The sequence below is a fragment of the Lycorma delicatula genome, chromosome 4 (genome assembly GCF_047948215.1).
Source record: "Lycorma delicatula isolate Av1 chromosome 4, ASM4794821v1, whole genome shotgun sequence".
Taxonomy (NCBI): Eukaryota; Metazoa; Arthropoda; class Insecta; order Hemiptera; family Fulgoridae; genus Lycorma; species Lycorma delicatula.
This window is the reverse complement of record NC_134458.1, coordinates 176,611,689-176,633,872: the sequence shown is the minus strand read 5'-3', so window position 1 is coordinate 176,633,872 and position 22,184 is coordinate 176,611,689. Positions and strand designations below refer to the sequence as shown.

The 22,184-nt window shown below is 30.4% G+C and overlaps 1 protein-coding gene across 2 annotated transcripts in view; it reads left to right on the top strand.

Moving 5' to 3' along the window:
• The first annotated feature begins 957 nt into the window (after window positions 1-957).
• The window catches only part of LOC142324093 (uncharacterized), a 61,134-nt gene continuing 39,907 nt past the window's right edge, over window positions 958-22,184 (top strand). The window contains exons 1-3 of one of the 2 annotated variants that reach the window (XM_075364728.1): window positions 958-1,280; window positions 15,214-15,392; window positions 15,681-15,823. In XM_075364728.1, coding sequence (XP_075220843.1) covers window positions 993-1,280; window positions 15,214-15,392; window positions 15,681-15,823 — 610 coding nt within the window. In that variant the 5' untranslated portion in view covers window positions 958-992. Of the gene's footprint in view, window positions 1,281-9,395; window positions 9,447-15,213; window positions 15,393-15,680; window positions 15,824-22,184 lie in introns of those variants that run through there. The other variant, XM_075364730.1, reaches the window with a different exon arrangement.

Here is a 22,184-nt window from a genome sequence, read left to right as displayed (position 1 = left end):
GCTAACGACTATTGCATTAATTGCTTTTCGAGCAACGACTTTGACTGCAGTGTCAGGGTTATCTTGTTTTTAAGGGTATATATATGCTGCTGATTTTTTATCGGAGCTACTTAAGGGTTTTCTAGATTTATGTTTCACGACCGAATTACAGTTAAAATCGGATTGGCAGAAAAACAGGTAAATTTGAAAAGAACTGAATAAATTTATTATAAAAATTGAATTATTTTGTGTTGCATTACAAATGATGTTATAGTTATTAAACATCAATAACAAAGACTCAACACATTTTTAATTGCTTATCGTCAGCATGTCACGGCGCCACACAAGTGGTAGCTCCCAGTACATTATATGCATAAAGCAATAATTGTACTAGTACGAGGGAGTAACAGAATGATTCAGCCTAGTGATACTGCTGAGATATATAACTCGTACATGTTGAATTCATATTTATGTTTGCTGCACCATTTCATGAGACGGACTATAATTGGTTTTTGTAAGTACAATAAATATCGCTTTCACACTATACTTTTTTAAAAGTTATCACTTATATATCATGTAAAATTACAATATTATATAATTAAAAAATATTTATTTATTTTTTAATAAACATACTTAATTGTTATAATAGTGAATTATTATTATTAATAAAATAAATATCACAAACATTTACTAATAAAAACTGGCTGGAAGATAAAAGACAACCGTTTTTTACTTGTCCTAATGAATGAAGTTTTAATGACACTTGATTCGTGGTAAAAAAAACTGTCATATAACTAATAGCATAAAATTAATAATGATTATGGATTGGTAAAGTGGGTTGTTAACAGTAGTTTGTTTGCGTCTTAAATAAAAATTAATGTAGAACTTGATACATTCGTTTGTAAACAACCTTCAACAAGTAATTATTACTTTTTAGAACATATTTTAGAATAGATATGATTTATAGTATAGAGGAAGCAGTGGCATGTATGTATTAATAATGGGGTTAGAAAATGGCGTTTGTTGATGGTAGTGCTGAAGTAAGTATGGGAGGGAATTCATTAAATTTGAAGTTAGAGATTGAAAATGATGGTGATGTGGAAATGGAAACTGATGATGAAGATATCAGGTCAATGGAAAAAGAAGTTAACGAGTCCATTGCTGATGAAACTGAGGAGGGAGAACTCGTTGAATATAATGAAGGGTTAGATGAGCCTGTTTTTGAAGAACATCGTCCTTTGTCAAGACCAAGTTTTTCTCTCTCTGATCCTGGAAAACCTATATTAAAATTATTAGAAGAGGCAAGTGTATAAATTTCGTTATTTTAATAGATATTCTGTTGTGAACTTTGATATCAAATGACAGTCTGATATTCCCATTTCAATCATAACGTGGCTTTATATAAGTTATCTGTTAAAGTATGATGTGTTTCGTATTAATATTGTGTGTAATGCCGTTTGTTGTACGCGGATGTAATAATGAATCGTTATACAGCAATTTCTGCAAGATTTTGTCTGTATATATGAGAATTTTGTTACATGGTTGTTTAACTTAGTCGACTGGTGAAGGGTTGAGTATTTAACGTTACAAAAAATTAATTTGTTTGTGTTAATATTAATAAAAAATAACATCTAATTTTTATCATGGTATAACGTGGGGTTTGATTTTCATTTGAATTGACGTCATTAAACCTGAACTAAAGGGTAATTTTTCCAGTATGATAAAGTTTAATAAATATTAATTAAAGTTGCAATCAGAGTTAAGTGGTAAGAAACGTAACCAATACATTTCTGACATTATTTTTGAATTATATTCTTTAAATGTTAAAGATAAATTTCGTTTTTTAAATCTTTATTGCATAAAAGAGTGGCAGTTATATGTTAGTGATAAATATATTTCATATTTTGTTTAAACATGTTGAATTTTTTAAAAATGTTTCATTGATATTCAAGATAATATGGATATTTCACATTGATATTTCAGTTAATATGGCTTACTAACATTAATTTCATAAAAAAATATGGTTGGGACTCGGAAAATATTTCACATAACATATTTATCAATGTGAAATATCCATATTATCTTGAATATCAATGAAACATTTTTAAAAAATTCAACATGTTCCCTTTCTTAAACAAAATCCCTTTCTTTTGTCAGAGGACTAGTGTAATTTATTGAGTTACAAATGTGGGGTTATTTGTTTTTTCCTTTTTTTACTCCATTTCAGAATGGATTGTAAATAAGGGCAGTTTATTTATTATATAGCTGACATTCATTTTTTCAGTATGAGAATAATGAAGCAATTTATGCATATGTTGATATTTCATAATGTTAACTAAACAGTAATCAGGGCTTTTATTTTATTCACAATAATTACTCAATACATTAAATAGTATAATATTTATTTATACTTTAAGTTGTATACAGCTCTTATTACCTCATTTAAAGATAATTAAGTTATTCATGGTTTTTGTATCTATATTGAAGATTTCAGAATGAAGGTTTTGTAACTTGTAGTAGCGATTCAGTTTTGAGATAAACATTTGACCTGGTACTTTGCCTTTCCATTGTAGGATAGTGTTGTTATTTTCAGATAATTAAAGTATTATTGAATTTAGTAATTCAGAAATTATTAAATGTGCAGTTGAATCAAAATATTCAATTAAATAATTATGTTTAAATTCTAATATCAATAAAATTGCTTAAAAATGTGTTTCTGAGCAATCAATGACATTAATTTATCATATAAAATCGATATAAGCGTTTCTTTATAATGCCTTATTTTGAAAAAGAATTTATAATCATAAATATTGTAAAAAAAAAATGAGTACATAAAAACTTAAAAATACTAAGATATAATACTTTTATTATTCATAAATTGTGTGTTCTTTTCCATTAATTCACTATCATTTTAAATATCGCTATTTAATTCAGTACCATTTTGTACCTAGTTTAAATATCACTTTTTTATTAATAAGGGTTCTTTTCTGTTAATACACTACCAGCTGAAACTTTTACCACAATTTATATTGTATTTATGTGATAATTAACTAGGTTATGTTAGGTTAATGCATATAGCTAGTTAGGTTAAGGTGAGGTAATGTAACTAACGATTCCATGTACTTAATTTTATATGATGCATAACCTAATGTTCATTTCATGCACCAACCTTGTCTAATTAACATTAAATATACAAATTATACATTACTGTTATTATTACAAATGCTATAATTTTGATACAAAGTCATTAATTTCCATCTTCACCAATAGGTCTTTCCCACAGATATTCCTTTACAATTTTTAAAATAATCACACTCATTCACTACATGCTTCTAGCTCATAACACTGGTTTTCCTCTTATAAATGATACATCTAGATGTAGGATATATATATATTCGGTACAGATGGGCAGTTTTTATCCTGAATATGGCCATACCCTCGCTTCTAGGACTGTCGGGTATAATAGCTTCATTCTTTACCACTGAACACTATCTTTTATTTTTGTTTCATGACAGGATGTATTATTGATTAGAATCTCTGAGTTTGTTGTTAATAAAGAGCTTTGCTGAATGATAAGATAATACAGATGGGTTCTTTTCCATGTATACCCACATGGGATGGATTCACTGAAACATTACCTTTCCTGCAACTTATTGCTGTCTAATCAAAATCTGTTTATTTAATATCTGTAAAGATGTTGGTTATTGGAAAGATGTGATAGCCAGAATAGTAGCTTTTGAGTTGCAAAGAAAGACAACCCTACCAGAAGATAGCCTTACCAAAGGCATGTAATCCTACAAAGAATTGTCAGAGGGCAATGTTGATTGCTGCAACCTCCCCATTAAAGTATGAATGGTAAAAAAGAGTTCACAGTTCACTCCAGCACCAATATTACTTTCTTGTGGGACATGAGCCATTAATGTATACCCATAGCCAGTCGTTTTTGAGGTTCAGTTTTTCCACATATTCCATGAAAATCTTCTGTAGACAGTGGGTTAAGGTCTTGATTCTTGACCTACAGCTTCTGTACTTCAAGTATAGTGTATACTTGGTGGTTGTTTAGAGGGCACAATGGTTGAAATAGAGGTTCTGCTTGTGCTGGTGGGCAGAACCTTCCACTTAATTCTGTGACATATTGGAAGAAACCCTTCTGCATTTCAAAGTGTCAATTTTCTGCCTGCTAACTTCACCAGAAACTGATGAAAGATAATTGAATAAGTTTTTCTAGTTGTAATATAACCAGTCGCTGTACCTCAGAACATATAGGAGTGTTTTTAGTAATGACCAAAAGAGCTAGAATAGGAATTTTTTTACAGCTCCTGTAATGAGTTCATGACCTGATTCTGAACTAGTTCTAGACTTGATGTACAGCAGTTGTAAGGTTTTCACTACCTTACAGAATCATTGGTTTTATATAAATCCTAAAGATGTTATTTAGAATTGACAGTGAGCTATCCCTGCTTCTTACCAGCTAAGCATTTGAGAATACTTAGCTTATCTTATACTTTGCTTAGCTTATCTTTTATCTTTTTCATTTGATATGATTCTTCCTGTCGAGGTACATACTTAAATATTTGGTGTTTTCACTTTCCTTGATGTCTACACTTCGATATTTCAGGTGATTTCTGGCACAGCGTGAGCCAATGAGAAGATATGATAAATTTTTTTTATGCCCACGGTCATAAGATTTTCAGCAGCTCAGTAGGGTAATGCTTGAATTGCCTAGTTTAGCTGTGAGATTCATTTTTGCTTTTTGCAAGGATGATGTTTTTATTGTCTGCATACAATGCTCTTTTTATACCTTCTATGTTTTTAAATTACCGTGGCAATTCATTTATCATTATATTGATTAAAAAGGACAACAGGACCAAGGTGCATTAAAAATTCTGTGGTTTTGTTACAGCAGTTTTCCTATTTTTTTAAGGTACTCGAGGCCTGCTGTAATCGTACAGTGTGAAACTGGCATTGATATTGGCTCTGCTACATCACCTGATGCAGATCTCAGTTGCATTCTAAAATACTTTTCTTGTATTTTGGTATCTCTAGTTGTTGAGAGAGAAGTCGAAAAGAGATTGTAAAGCATTTGTTAATCCCAAATCCTCAAAAGGTTTTCTGTCCTGACTTATGAGCTGTTGATTGTCCATCACTTTAATAAATTTGTACACGACTATTTTGTAAGAAATATTACTTAAAAAGTTAGAAAAACAATCGTAGTATTTAATACTTTTCATAGTGGCTTCCTTTCGCCTCCATTCCTTTACTTCATCTGGATTCTTAGTACATTCTGCGCTCCCCTACGTGCATCCTCCTTCTTTGCTTTTAGTTTTTCTAGATCATTTATCCAAAATGGTTTGTAATTATATACTCATCCTCTTGGGATATGACGTTTAGCAGCTTGTAATATAATTTCACAAATTTTGTTGTATTTACATCAGGAGACATTTTTTTAAATTGAAATCATTAGGTGTAAGATCTCTCCAGTTCATTTTTGTAAGTAATCCCAGTTAGCTCTTCTGAAATTCCAACACCTTATGTCTATATTGTTTACAGGCTTATTCGGGTTTTGTTATGGGCGTTATAATCTAGTGATACCCACAACCATCACTTCTAATCACTGCCCTATCTACATCTGGGAATATATCAACAAATGTCATGGTGAAATCTAGATTTGTAGCACTACCGTTATAATGAAGATAAGGGGTGTAGTCAGACACTTTTGAATATCAATTCAGTGTTATTACTGGCTATAAATTCTTGCATAAAGTTTCCTGCTCTGTTTACATCATTGTACCTTACATCAGTGAAGTGAGTGTTAAAATCTACTAGCGTTCTCTGTGATACATTGAAAAAATTGGCATTTAGCTCATTATTTGGTGGATTTTATGTACCATACTTGGTGAAATGTAGGCTCTGAACACACATCCCCACTCCCGTAGGGGAAGATGGGCTTTAATGGGAGAAGTTCTGAATGTACCTCAATTCTCATATCCTGATCTCTGTCGGGGGAAGATATCTGCCTTGTGAAAATCCTAGTTGTCACACCACCCTCTCTGTTCCCAGCCATGATGGGCTTTACCAGTGGTCGTCTTTTAGACTTTCTAAACTTCATAACACAGCCATCAGTTTGCCTTCTGTCTGGATGGCATAATTTCTATCAGTGTATTTACATAACCTACAATCGCCTTCATATGGCCTCTTCCTACACATAACCCTCAACTATCAAATTAACTAATTCGCAGAAGTGTTATCTCCGCACCTGCCCTCTAACACTAAAGGTTTACACAAAAACTTTTCCTATGTCTAACTTCAATTAGACTTTGCACTGTGATCATTACTTGATTGAGTCTTTTAAAATCAAAAATGCTAACCTCATACCAACAAAACAAGTGTGATTGCAACAAGAATTGTCAACTTCAGATGAGTCAAGTTCATTCATGACTGACAATAGAAAATCTATTAACCATATTCCTTCTAATTCCAACCAAAATACTGCTAGCAACCTGTCATGTCTTAGGGAGGAGGTAGAGTTGTAATATGTAAGACTGTCACCTGTGAGATTAGCTTCCACAATAATGATACATCTTTATCTTCTTTTGTTGGAATGTTATGAACTTTTGTTTTTTTTTATTTTGGCATTCGTTCAGTATTCCACTGTATTACCTTTAACCAACTAGATCTCAATGTAGTCTCTTCCCAGACATTGAATGAAGGACTGTTTTATATCTGGATTGATTTCCATTGAGAGCTTTCATCATGAGTTATTTAGCATTACCCAGGGTGCACCACATGGAAGCAGCTTACGCTACACCCCTCGAACAAATTATAAATAGCTTATTAATAACAAAAATTATATTTAAATTAAATACAAAGTGGTATTGAATTAAAATAGTGATTTTTAAAGTGGTTGTGAACTAATAGAAAAGAACTCATAAATTTTTGACCAGAAAAAACCAATTGGCTCAGTATTTATATAAAAACTTTCTTATTGTAATTTCCTTTTTTTGAGTGGAAATTTGGGATGTAGAAAACATAAAAAAAAATGTACTAGTTCTTCACAATGTAATCATATTCCTAGACTTAAAGAAATCATGCAGTTCCTTATCTCTGCCCAATTAATTCTGCAAGATTAAAATTTTAATACTTTAGCTGTTCATCAGTTGGTCCTACAGCACTTATATGTACTTTAATCACAGCAGCTATATGTGTTTTCTTCTTACATAAACTTAATAATTTATGAATAAATGATTATAATTAGCAATTTATAAATTTTATATATTTCTCTGTCCTAAAATGGTGACATTTTAATTTCAACTTTAAATGATTAAAAAAGAATTCAATTTTTTTTTTAATTATAAAAAAAAATAAATCTTTCAGAGAGCAAGATCTGGAATTTTAGCAGATTGTGGAAATATTAGATTGTTTCTCAACCAGAAATTGTTGAAGTGAAAATGTAGTGTGGGTTGGCATGTTATGCTATAGCACCCAGTTTTCTTCATTGGCCTTTGAATGTACTAGACCCATTTTCAGTGTTGTTCCAAGATGTCTTAGTAGAAGGCACTGACTGTCTTGTGGAGGTAATATTTCTTTGTGCGCAATGCCATAGTGGTCTTAAAATAAAATCATTGTTTTCACCTTGAATTTGCTCATGCATGATTTTTTTGGATGAGGAGAATTTTTTATTTAACTGTTCCTTATATTACAGTTTTGTTTTGGAAACATACTTGAACATTCATGAAACATCTCCTGTTATTAATTTATCAAAGAAATTTTCCTCAGTTTTAAGTCTTTCCAGCAAGTTCTGGCAAATTTCTGACAGGTTTTCAGTTTGTTCCACAGACAAGTGTTTGATTAGTTTTTGCTTGTGAAAATGGTCTGTTAGATTCTGTGAACTACCTATTTATCTAAGCCTGTTTTTTTCCAAGTTATCCTGGCAGTTTAATGTTATTACAGCTCATTCCACTTTCAAATTTTGATCATTTAACAACAAAATTGGTCTACCATTATGAGATTCATCCCTTAATATTGCCTTAGCCCTCTTTGAAAGCTTTGTGGTGTTTAAAGACCAATAGTTCTTGATAGCAAGACATCTTTAAAAGCTTCAATTAATAAATCAATCGTCTTGGTGACAGATTTGTCAGTTTCACACAAAATTTGATGATTCTGTTGTTTAAACTTGAGTTTATAAAACATAACCATACACATGCAGCAGGGGCTTGCAACTGACTCATTCAATATTGTGTTGAAAGCAGTATATAAATGTAGCCAAGATTACTGCCAATGAACTGTTCATATCAATGAGACAATATTTTGTCAAATTATATGTAGGAAGTCAGTACTCTTTGGGACAGACTTTGGTCACAGCAAAACAAATAAAACAATAAATTTTAGTTTTTTGGTAAAAGGAACTTTTGACAACAATGTACACATAGTAGTAAAATCAATACTATCCAAAAAGAGTGAATACTAATTGAACTAACACAAATCTGTTTTTACCAGATACAAAAAATTACTTTTATTCATGTATGCTTATATTATTTGTTCATATTTAATTAATTATTGGTATTAAGTGATATTATCATAATTATGTATAAATATAAAATAATTGTGACTGTCATCAGAAGCAAGTAGCAATTGCATAAAAAATTTTCAGAAACCCAAGTCAAATCATACTGATTTACTTATAAAAATAAGTATATGTTGCCAGATCCATCAATGGACTCTCATTTCTGTTCTTTAGCTGAAATATTTTTACAACCCTTTGAATAAATGTGTTAAAAAATGCACAAAAAAATAACATGGTATAGTGATGACATAATACTTTTATATACAGGCAACTTAAGGCAATGCCATAAATTCCTTTCATTTGTTAATAAACAACATTCCAATTTCTATTCTTCTAATTTCTTTAAAAAACTGTTCACTGCATAATATATATGTCACTTAACTAACTTCTTAGACTTCACCATATCCAAAGTAAACACAAACATACATTTAAAATATATTTAAAAAAAAAAACATCATTACTGAATATTTATCCACCTTAACTCTAATCTTTCACACAGCCCAGACAATAAGCAGTATAAGAGATTTCCTTTGGAATACTTTATTGAGAAAAAAAAAAGGTGTGAGGAACTATTGCTCTGGCTAAAGATTAGTCACATGGTTTTGGCTTACAGATACTTAATATATAAAGAATCAACGCTGATATACAGCCTTTGTAACACCCCAGTGAATACGGGAAGCTTCAATTAGTTGAATACGGGAAGCTTCAATTAGTTAAAGAGTAAATATAAAGCTGTGTAGTCTTGTAAGACATTACATGTCAATGAAGAAACAAGTCGTAAAGTATTCTAGTTCTTAAAGGTGTTTTGATATTTTGAATTTAAATAATCTTCTGGTTATAGTCTCATTGCTGTAGTTATTGTCTTTCCATGAACAGTAGCTGCAATTTACTCTTGTTTGGCATTGTAAGTTTATTGATTATTTGTAGGTTTCATTATTCTTTTATTATTATTTTCTAGTTATTAGAATTATGTTCTAATCATACTCCAGTGGAGGCCGCGGCCTCTTTACAGGGGTGCCATGAAATATTGTAAAAGCTTCTTAATTAATCGAACCAAGACATTTATAATTATCAATTTAATGTTAATGAAATAAAACAGTATGAAGATACACGAGTTTTATTTATTTTTATCTGTTACGAGTAGTCATACTTTTACTTAGGGTAGGGCGTCATGGAAAAATTTTAATTGAAAAAGGCTCCATGACTCGGGAAAGTTTCAAAACTACTGCTCTATGTAAATTTTTGTTAATTCCGATATGTTCTTTTATCACCTTGTGCTGTAAAGTTGGCCAGGAGCCATATACCATCCACCCTGCTTTTGTGATTCAAATAAATCCATTTATTTTTCATTGTGATTATCATGGACTCAAAGTTTTTTTTTTTTGTAAAAACAGTTGCTTTTTCATAGTTTTTTATGAGCAGTCTCTTTTCAACTGTTTAAATTTAGCACATTGAAGATAGTGACATGTATGTATCATTGTAATACTCAAGAATTCTCTCTGTGATATAACTGTTATAAGTTATGACACATTAGGCAGTTGAATTTTCTGTTTTGTCAGATGAATAATCAGTCAGGAAATCATCTGCTTTTTAAGTATCTGTTTTTATTTTCTTTATTTCTTTGTAGTGTACTGTATTGCTTAGTTTTATTATGTTTAATATTAATAATTTTTACTTGTAATCTTTAGTACTACAGAATTTTTATTATGAAGATAATCTATTTGTAATAATTTCCTAATTATTATCATACAGTTGTCCCTTTTTCCCTTTAATATAATGGCCTTATTTTGTGGTTCATAAAGTTTTTGTTTAAAATTTTTGAAAATACTTATGATTAAGAATTGGAAAAATGTACTGTGGTCAGAATTAATGAACAGTGTAAAATTATTCTTTGGGAAAAATTCAGCTTGTTGGTAGATGGGAATAAAATAAGCATGATGAAATATGATGGAAAGAAACAGTGACTCCCAAACTGTCTGCTGCAGTGCCCCGGGGAGCCACGGTCTCTTCACAGCAGTACTGCAAAGTATTGTAAACGCATTGTAATTAATTGAACAAAGACAATAAATAGACAAAGATAATATGATAAAAAATAAAAAAAAAGTTAAGTAATGAAGATACATGAGTTTTATTTATTTTTATCTCTTACTTACAAGTAGTCATACTTTTACTTAGGGTAGGGTGCCATGGAAAAATTTTCATTGATAAAGGGCGCCACGATTCAAAGAGGGCGCTGTGATTCGGAAAAGTTTGGGAACTACTGGAAAGAAATATTAAATTACCAGAACTTAATATAGTAGATTTGAAAATATGTGTGTATGTAAAAATAGATTCAGGAATTATTATAATAATTAATTCCAAAAAAATTATAAACAAAAATTACTAAAATTATTTGTGTGGAGTATGTTGCTGTGAAGCCAATAAGATGGACAAAAAAACAAGAATAGGAATTTTGAGGTATGGCATTACAGAAGAATGTTGAAAATTATTTCAGTTGATGTAGTTAAAAATGAAGAACTTTTAAGACAAGTAGGGTAAAAGAGATTGTTATAGATTCTAAAAAGAAGGAAAAGAATGGTAGGCTAAATATTCAGGCATCCACGGCAAACTAATTTGGTAGAAGGAAATGTGGAGGGTAAAATCCTTTAGAAGACAAAAATCATGAAAAAAAAAAATATATGTAATTATATATTAAGAATGTATGAAACAAAAAATTGTAAGCAACTCCTTTGATGGGAAGAGTTTGGAGGAAAATAGAAAGTTGTAGAAAAGTGCATGAAACCAGTCTACTGGCTGATAACAAAAAATATGTTAACTTTTATTTTGTTTAAATACCCTTTGCATTGGTTGATTTTTATGGAAAGATATATTTTATTTATTGCATTACATATCCATCCCTGTCTCAAGTATGTAGTGTGACTTACATAAAAGTCTCCAAAGTATGAAGTACTAATCAGAGATGCTTGTCCCAGAGCAATGATTTCATTACACACCCAGTCCTTTTAGTGAATGTAGTAAGTTTAACATCAAAAACATTCTCCTTTAATGTGACCTTGCAGTGCTGAATATCACCTGATCTGTGGAGTTTGCCATGTTGATGTGTAATAATATATTTGGCATGGTATAGGCAACAAGAAACTACTTTCCTTAGTTGGTCTGGTATCTGATGTTCTTGGTACTTAACAGACACTTCAGTTAATATTTTGCTGGTTGAGAGCTTAAAAAATTTCTTCACAGTATTATTTTTCAAGAACTTGAAGAATGCGTAATTAAATATTGACTATTTCCTTTTTACTAAGTATCTATTGTACTTATAAATTATTTTATTCACATTGCCCTGTACGTAGAATGAGCTTCAGATGTCATTGTATCTATTTAGTGATTCTTCCAAGTCTGTATGTTTTCTCGATAAAAATATGGGCTGTAATGTCATTTTTACTGTCCTTAAATATAATTCGTGTTTACTGATGTTCAGTACACTAAAATTTATTTTCTTGCTTTTATATTTAAGAATATCCTAGCTTTGCTAAAAAAAAAAAAGAGTAAAAAATATTCACCTCTTCTGAACAGAAAACAAATATTTTTGTGTACATTTATCACAGTATTTTTCAATGTAAAGAAATGTATTAAAAATTTTATTATGCCTTCACTTTTATTATAAAAATATACCTACCAGTTTATTTAAAATAAGATTAAACAATTTTTTTTTTTATAGAACCTGTCAGTTAGTATTTATATATTAAATTTATACATTACTAATTTTAAAAAAACAACATGGGTTTTCTCCATTTCTGTTTAATGTATATGAATGTATATGTTAAACTTAATAATTTTCATTAATGCCTTCTAATTCGTAATTTTATTTTATACTGATTCTGTTTATTTCTTTATTATCTTTTCAAATTTTATTTTTTATTATTATTATTTATTCATTTGTAACGTTTGTAAATGTATACATGTAAATAATTATGGTTTTTTTCTAATTCATTCCTTAATCTGGTGTTTTTTTTTTTTTTAATAATTTTAAATGTTTAAGTTAAGTTGAGGAGTAGTTTATTGGTTGCTTTCTTTCTATTGTACTTATAAACCTTCTTCCATTCTTTTAAGCCATGATTAAAATGTTTAAGTTTAAACATTTCTTGTTCCTTTAATTTCAGTGTTGAGTTTGCTATTCTCATATTACCTTTCAACTCAAAAGGGTTGTTGCTGCTTCTAAATACATGATTATATTACAGTTGTCATTTCCAATAATCTTTAAAATTCAATTTTTTTATCTCTTGATTTGCAGCGTAATGCAAATCACCCCAATTGCATTTGCACCTCTTCCCTAATATATAATACCACAATTTGCAATGTTATTTCATAAATTTGTTATTTTTTTATATAATATGGACTTAGCCACTTTTAATTATTTTTTTAATTTATGTGTTTTGTGACATTGCTGTGATTTTACCTCAGATTCCCTTGATATGTTTTTGCAAATACTGCTGGACATTTCCTTTTACATTTTTGGTGTAGGATACCTACCCATTTTACATGATTGCCTAATTTATTATATTCCACTCTAAAATTTATTGTATTCAAGATGTAGAATTTCTCTAGTAGTGTGTTTTTTCCAATCATTTCATCCATCTCAAAAATCCACAGCAAAAGTAAAGTGAATATAATTAAGTTGTGATACTAAAAGAAATGATATTAAAAGTATAATTTTCTTTTATGTACTGTGAACAGTTATTATAGAAAATAATAGTTGCACCTTTTTAATAAATTTATATTAATCTTTTAAAACAAATATATATTTTTTTTTTTTGTCTTCAGTCATTTGACTGGTTTGATGCAGCTCTCCAAGATTCCCTATCTAGTGCTAGTCGTTTCATTTCAGTATACCCTCTACATCCTACATCCCCAACAATTTGTTTTACATACTCCAAACGTGGCCTGCCTACACAATTTTTCCCTTCTACCTGTCCTTCCAATATTAAAGCGACTATTCCAGGATGCCTTAGTATGTGGCCTATAAGTCTGTCTCTTCTTTTAACTATATTTTTCCAAATGCTTCTTTCTTCATCTATTTGCCGCAATACCTCTTCATTTGTCACTTTATCCACCCATCTGATTTTTAACATTCTCCTATAGCACCACATTTCAAAAGCTTCTAATCTTTTCTTCTCAGATACTCCGATTCCGATTGTCCAAGTTTCACTTCCATATAAAGCGACACTCCAAACATACACTTTCAAAAATCTTTTCCTGACATTTAAATTCATTTTTGATGTAAACAAATTATATTTCTTACTGAAGGCTCGTTTAGCTTGTGCTATTCGGCATTTTATATCGCTCCTGCTTCGTCCATCTTTAGTAATTTTACTTCCCAAATAACAAAATTCTTCTACCTCCATAATCTTTTCTCCTCCTATTTTCACATTCAGTGGTCCATCTTTGTTATTTCTACTACATTTCATTACTTTTGTTTTGTTCTTGTTTATTTTCATGCGATAGTTCTTGCGTAGGACTTCATCTATGCCGTTCATTGTTTCTTCTAAATCCTTTTTACTCTCGGCTAGAATTACTATATCATCAGCAAATCGTAGCATCTTTATTTTTTCACCTTGTACTGTTACTCCGAATCTAAATTGTTCTTTAACATCATTAACTGCTAGTTCCATGTAAAGATTAAAAAGTAACGGAGATAGGGAACATCCTTGTCGGACTCCCTTTCTTATTAGGGCTTCTTTCTTATGTTCTTCAATTGTTATTGTTGCTGTTTGGTTCCTGTACATGTTAGCAATTGTTCTTCTATCTCTGTATTTGAACCCTATCTTTTTTAAAATGCTGAACATTTTATTCCAATCTACGTTATCGAAAGCCTTTTCTAGGTCTATAAACGCCAAGTATGTTGGTTTGTTTTTCTTTAATCTTCCTTCTACTATTAATCTAAGGCCTAAAATTGCTTCCTTTGTCCCTATACTTTTCCTGAAACCAAATTGGTCTTCTCCTAACACTTCTTCCACTCTCCTCTCAATTCTTCTGTATAAAATTCTAGTTAAGATTTTTGATGCATGACTAGTTAAACTAATTGTTCTATATTCTTCACATTTATCTGCCCCTGCTTTCTTTGGTATCATAACTATAGCACTTTTTTTGAAGTCTGACGGAAATTCCCCTTTTTCATAAATATTACACACCAGTTTGTATAATCTATCAATCGCTTCCTCACCTGCACTGCGCAGTAATTCTACAGGTATTCCGTCTATTCCAGGAGCCTTTCTGCCATTTAAATCTTTTAATGCTCTCTTAAATTCAGATCTCAGTATTGTTTCTCCCATTTCATCCTCCTCAACCTCCTCTTCTTCCTCTATAAAACCATTTTCTAATTCATTTCCTCCGTATAACTCTTCAATATATTCCACCCATCTATCGACTTTACCTTTCGTATTATATATTGGTGTACAAATATATTAAATCTTGTAAAATATATTTTGTGACGTACAAAATTCATAAAATACTGACATACTTTGTAATATTGTCCTATCTTGTTATGTTGGAAGTCTCATGTTCTTTCTTGTAGTGTTTGTGATACTCCCGAATACATTTTCTTTTGAATATTTTTATGTTGTTTTTGAGTTCTTAAGAATTTACTTAATTTTTATTAACATTTTTTTTTTTTACAGAATGCATTTAACACAATTGAAAAAAGATTTGAAAATAAATCTGGAGGATTCATAACTGGTGTTGATATATTTAGTGCAGAAGAGCAAGAGAAATTATCTAAAAGAGCTCAGAGATTTGGTATTGAGCAATCTGAGGGAAGAGCATTGACACAAAAATTACTGAAAAGTCTCTATAAAAGGTAAATTTAAAGAAGGTTAATTAAATGTTAATTTAAAAAAAGATTTTGTTTACCGATAGTATGTGTGTGCTGTATAATATAATTTCTTAAATTACTTTTATAATTTCTTATTTATTGCTTCTTATTAGATATTTAAGCTGATTATTTATAAATTATAATACGTTAGGTTACTTTATGGCTGGGTGCCTCTTTTTTTAAACTGCTATACTGAAACAGTACTTATATTCATATTAAAATTAATATTTTGGTTTTTTTTTATGATTGCAAAATATTTTATGATTTTTATAGTATGGGTGTAACTCCTTCCGACCCCAACATACGTTTGGATGCTTTACATATGAGAGGTACTGAAGAAATGAATACACAAGATGTATTTAGCTACTTCAAAGATTATGCACCAGCATCAATAGAATGGTTAACTAACTCATCTTGTAAGTAATTTTTTGTTTTAATATATTTTTTATGTATAGAATATTACTGATTATTTCTAACTGTTTCCTCCTGTAAAGCAGATACTAAGATCATCATTCCGGGTTCATTGTTTTTTAAAAATAGATTTATTCAGTCCCAAATTAAACTTCCACTGCCAGGAAACACTTTCTTTGTATTCATGAAATACTTGTTATAATGAGTTTGTGCTGAAAGTAATGTCTGTTGATTTATTGTTACTATACAGGCCAGTGGTCTTGGACACTTCAGAGTTAATGCTGGTTGACTTTGAATTGGTCAGTCATTGGTCTTGATGACTTTTGTCATATTTTGTGTGAGTTTCTTTACCGTAAAAGCTTTTGTGTTTCTGTGCCTTATCAGAATTAATCAGATTGAAAATTTTTGTAGCATGTAATTTAAAAGTAAAATGTGCTGTGTGATCTCTTGGTTCAAAAAAATATTCAATAATTTTGCTAAACTATGTCTAGATAGTGCCACACCATCTGTAGCCTCGTTCACTGTTTCAACATTACTTTTCTACAATCCTTATTTGGCAGTCATATAACCAAAAAGTATTTTAAAAAAAACTTTTTAAATAAATAAACCTTTTTGAACAGTGTCAGAGCAATTTCAAAACTATATTTTAATTTTTTTCTTTGATTTTAATATTGTTTAAATATCTTAATTAGCAAATTAATTGATTTTAACTCATAATTTATCTTTATAACATGTCAGATGTATTAATAATTTTCAAAGTATTTTATACTAAGAAAATTTGTTTACAAAAATATATTTAGAAATGTAATGCAATTGGTTCTGAAATTATAATTTAAGTTAGTTTTTTCTAATTATAATTTGTGTCTATAGCAAATTAAAAAATGTTCAAATTCATATTGTTGGTATACTTATATACAAGTAAAGATGTGATAATTTGAAAAAAATCAATTATTGAATTTATTACTAGTAGGTATAGTATATTTTTAGTTGTGTCTACTATTTTAAATTGGTTGTTTTGATTACTAATAAAATAGAAGTTCAATTTTTTAAAGAAAACAAAGTAGTTTTGTTTCACATTGGCATTACTTAGTTGATATATTCAGGGTCAGCAACTTAAAACTGACACTACAGACTAAACAAAGTACCAGCGTGTAACATTTTATGTTTGAAATGAAAAATTAAATTAAATTCTGTATTTACATTAGCAAACTTATATTGACATATTTACCATATTTTTACAAAAGATGTTTGAAGTGATTGCCCTGCGCTGCAATGCACTTCTGTGTTTGAGTGATTATATTGAGTCACCTGTCACAAAATGTTATCACTGCCGTCAATTTCTTGTTGAATGTTCACCTTCAGTTCATCGATAAGTGTGGTGATTTGATTCATAAACTCTTATCCTTCAAACAACCCCAAAGGAAAAAATCACAACTAGACAAGCCCTTTGCTTAGAGTTCATTCTGTTGTAAAAGCCACATGAATGCTTGCTAGTGAATAGATTCTTATGTGAAATGTTGCTTTTTCTTGTTGGAATGTGTACTCTTTTTCAAAATCTTTTAAATGATCGCAGAATTATTTGAAAATTGTATGGTACACTTCTAAAATTGTACAGTAATGACAGTTGATCAAAAAATATTAGTCCCACTATATAATTACTAGAAACAACACATCATAGACCAATTTTCTCATATGAAGTGGATGCTCAAACATCTGGTGAGGATTTTAAATCATCTGATGCCTAGTGTTGTGTAAATTAACATGCTCAATTTAATTAAACCATGCCATATCTGACATGACTTTAGCGTTGGATCTATGGACAATGTTTTTGAGAAGTTAATTGCAGTAATTAAGATGTTTCATTGTATCTGTTCTCTTAAGTTGTTGCAGAGTTACTACATGATACGTGTTGTGATAAAATCAAAATTTTGGTGCTACACTTATATCTTTTTGGTTTATATCGATTGTTAGTATAAATATCAATAGTGAGCGTCAGTAGGAAGTGTAGTGTAGAAAAGATAATGAAAGAGAGTTGTTATTTGATTTATTACATTATATTTAAAGTAAGTTGCTGATTGTTAATTGTGTATTTATTTAAAGCACTCTACAACAGGTTGTGGGCCCAGGCATATAACTATGAATGGAGGTCGTGAAAATTTTGTTGGATTGTTGTCTGAGTTGTGAACACATGGATAACTTCAATATGGAATCACAGCAGTTTATAAAGTTAAATGAAAATAACTGGAATGTTTGGAAATTCTAGGTAAGAGTAGTATTGGTAGCTAAAGATCTCTTTGACATTACCAATGGAGATATGCAGAAACCTTGGTGGAGATATGCTTTGAAAGTTGGTGAATTTGAAAAAAATATGAAATCTATGATACACCTGAAATGTTAGTAATGTACACAAAATCCAGACCTTTGTTGCACGTTTTAATGTTTAAGACTGCAAATGAAATGCGTACTAAACTGAAGACAATACATGAGCATCAGTCAAGTGTGAGCATCAGTCAAAATTATATATATCTATTACAGCAGCAGCTTTTTAGTTTGAAGTTTGAACTGTTATAGACTATCAAAAATTCAAAATGTAACTGCTACTATTAAGCAGCAAAAGGAAGAAATACCTGAAAATGGTTATTACAAAAATAACATTTTGTGGCTGCTTGTGAATCGGTGGGTGAAAATCAACAAACTTTAAGCAATTTTACAGCTAGATTGTTGATCGAAGAGCTTTTTAAGTGTGGTGAAAATACTGTGATGTTAACTGCTAAAGATGAAATAAGTTTAGTCTCAAATGTTTTTCTTGTGGAAAGGTTAGACATAAAAAGAACCAGTGTAAGAATTATTCATGTGAAAAAATAGAGATATTGTGTGTTATTTTTGTCATAAGAAGGGCCACTTATTAAAACACCATTGGTTTTGTCCAAAAAAAATTGTAAGATGCAAGTAAACACAATGTAAATGATTTACATGAAAGATTGGCCTTAATTGGAGTTTCTGAGGTAAATTTGGATACAGCATGTTATCTTGTTATTGGAGCTTTTGAGCATATGTGCCGTGATCTAAAGATGTTTGGAAAGAATGTACAGCTTGATACAAAACAAGTGAGAATAGGTGTTGGTTCAGTAATCACTGCAATTGTATTAATACTGTTTTTATTAAATCGTACAGTAGACAAACGTGAATTAATATGATGAAAAATGTGCTATGTGCACCTGATTTAAGGATGAATCTTTTCTCACAGGGCAAGGCTCTGGGTAATGGTTTTTATTTGAAGTCAGAAGCTTATGAATTACAATTAATTAACAAGGAAATAAATCAAGTTTTTGCATTGGCTAAACTGTCAAATAAACCTTTTCGTGTGATGTTTTATTTGGTTGAACAGAATTTTCTAGACCAAGATGATTGTTGTAAGGCTAATGATTCCATAGTAAACTCAAATAAAAAATCTTTAATCTGGTGGCATGAAAGTTTGGCACGTCAAAATTCTAATCATGTGAAGAGTTTTTTTTAATTAAAATGGTATTATGTGAATATAAAAATGAAACCTTGTTCTGTGAAACCTGTGTGCAGGGAAAACAGCATCATGACTCATTCAAAGGAAGCAATTCATAATCAACTGAAGTTGGAAACATAATCCACGCTGATGCCTATGGTTCTATGGAAATTGACTCAGCAGGTGGCTCTTGTATGTTTTTATTGAAAGATAATATTCGTATATTATAGAAGGGTATATTTTTTTAAAACATAAGCATGAAGTTTATGGTAAGCTTGACCTTTTTGTGAAATTGTGTAAAAATCACATGGATCAGAAAACTAAAATTGTAACAATAGATAACGGAAAGGAGTTTGTTAATTAAAATGTGAGAAAACTTTTGACTCGGAAAGGAAGAGAACATCAAACTACTGTTTTTATAATCCTAAACAGAACAGTCATATTGATTGAGAAATGCATATGATCATTGAGGCGGCTAGAGCAATCATGGCAGCAAAAGATCTAAGTAAGTAGTTTTGGGCTGATACTGCAAATGTAGCTGTGTTTTTGATTAATAGAACTGGAACAAGTACAGTGAAAGGAAAAACACCTTATTAATTATGGTATAATAAACAAAGTTTTGATTTAGAAAAAAATAATCCACTGTTTGATATGTCGAAGTGTGGGTGTATATATCAAAAGAGAAGAGAAAGAAGCTTGATCTTAAACATAGAAAGGGAATTTTTGTAGGTTATGGTAAAAGTACAAAAGGACTGAGAGATTATTTTTCAGATATGAATGCAGTAATGTTAGAAAGAGATCTTGTTTTTATACCATCTAAACCAAATAATTTCTTGTTTTTTAATTGTAATGCCAACATAAAGAAAGAAGAATCTACATTTAAATTTAAACTGTTAAATACCTAATTAAGGATGTGACTGCAAGTGAAAGTTTAGAAAAAAGTTCCCTAAGCATTAAGATACATAGTCCTGCTGATTGAAGAAAACTTCATCCTAGGGTTCAGCTGCAGCCTCTAATTAAATATAATGATAATGATATTATCTTTATTAGTGTGCCGACTTTGAAAAACCATCATATGTATAAGCTAAAAAGTCAGTTTTTGGTAAGCAGTGGTAGGACACTATGGAGGTTTGAGTTGAAGTCATTAGCTGAAATTGATATGTGAGATGTTATTGATATGCCAGAAATATGTGATGTTATTGACAGCAAATAGGTTTATAGAATTAAATGAACTAATCAAGGCAAGAAATTCAAATCTAGGTTAGTTGCCAGAAAGGTTCACACTAGGTGCACTAGTTTCATGCTGAAAGGGTCAATATATGATGTTTATTCTCCTATTGCCAAATTAAATATATTAAGATTAATGTTAGCTGTTGTGTAAGTTTTGAATGACCTGTTATGCAAATGGATGTCTGTAGTGCCTTTTTGCATAGTGAACTGAAAGAAACTGTATTTATGTGTTTACCTGAGAATTGCAATTTACCAAACTTAAACGCAATTTTTAGTCTAAAAGACTCTTTAAGTCCTGGTATGATAAATTTCATGAATTCATGATTTTACATTTTTAAAGTCCTATCCTACTGCCGGTAATTTAAATGCCCAACCAGCAGCTGTATTACAGTACTAAAAGTAAAAAATTATAGCTTCAAAACTATTACACCAATTTAAACCAAATTTTCAGCAGAAGATTCATCCACCTTTTCTCATCTCCAATCTATGTCTTTTCTTGTATGCTTCACTTGTATATCAATATCGTCACTACTCTGTTCAGAATCTTCTTTATTTTCATTATGATTTTCTGGCACAAAATCTTCATCACTTTCGTCACTATCAAATTCACTACCACTATCAAATATTCTTATGTTATTGTCACACGTCTCATCTAAACATTCAATAATTTGTTCCGATGTAAGATTACGCGACGTGCTTGACACGGCCATTTTCATTTACTCACAGCTGGCGCAACTGACTGAAAGAAGAGCATTCAACTTCGTAGAACAAAATCGTATTTCATTACCGATATGCAATCTTACGCAGTTATAAAAACATGGTGGGGAAGAACGAAGCCTCGTGATAACACAGAGCCAGTTTTTTAAATAACCATTATGAGAGGCAATATTATGAATTTTTGAATCAAACACTGCGCGCTGCGAGACTGTCATGTCCACCCGCCGATACATATAACTTAACATATGTGTGACATTCACGTGCTCCCTGCCTCAAGGGTTAATATTTCTAAAAAAAGTGTTACATTATGTTAGAGGAACGGAACTCTTGATTTGAAATTAGTTTTTAGTAAAAATCCTTCTACTGATATTATCAAAGGTTTTGGAGGTGCTGACTAGGGTGATGACACCACTGACAGAAAGTCCACCAGTGGACATTGTTTTACAAATTTTAATTGTACTGTGTCTTTTGTTGCTCTGTCTTTTTGATGCAGAATATGTAGCCCTCAGTCAATGTGTCAGTGAGGCTTTTGGTTTCAAAATATTTTGATTGAATTAGATGTGATAGAAAATCCAAATGATTTAGATGTACTTTTTTATTTGAGGGCAATTTGTTAGCTATACAAATTAGTAATTCTTGCGAGTAGCCTGAACTCACAATTAAGCCTGTGTAAAAGCATGTTGACATTAAGTACCACTTTATTCAAGAGAAAATTAAGCAAGGTATAATAAAAGTATGTTATGTACCATTGGTTGTTGTCATAAACCAAAGCCTCTGCACCACCAAGCCTATCGATAAAGTGTCATTTGAAATATTAAGCAAGTTAATGTTAAATGAAAAGTAAGAAATGATGTTTCTTTTTATTTTTGTTGATATTTTTAAAGTTCATTGTGCTTTGTTCTTGGCATTAGTAAATTTTT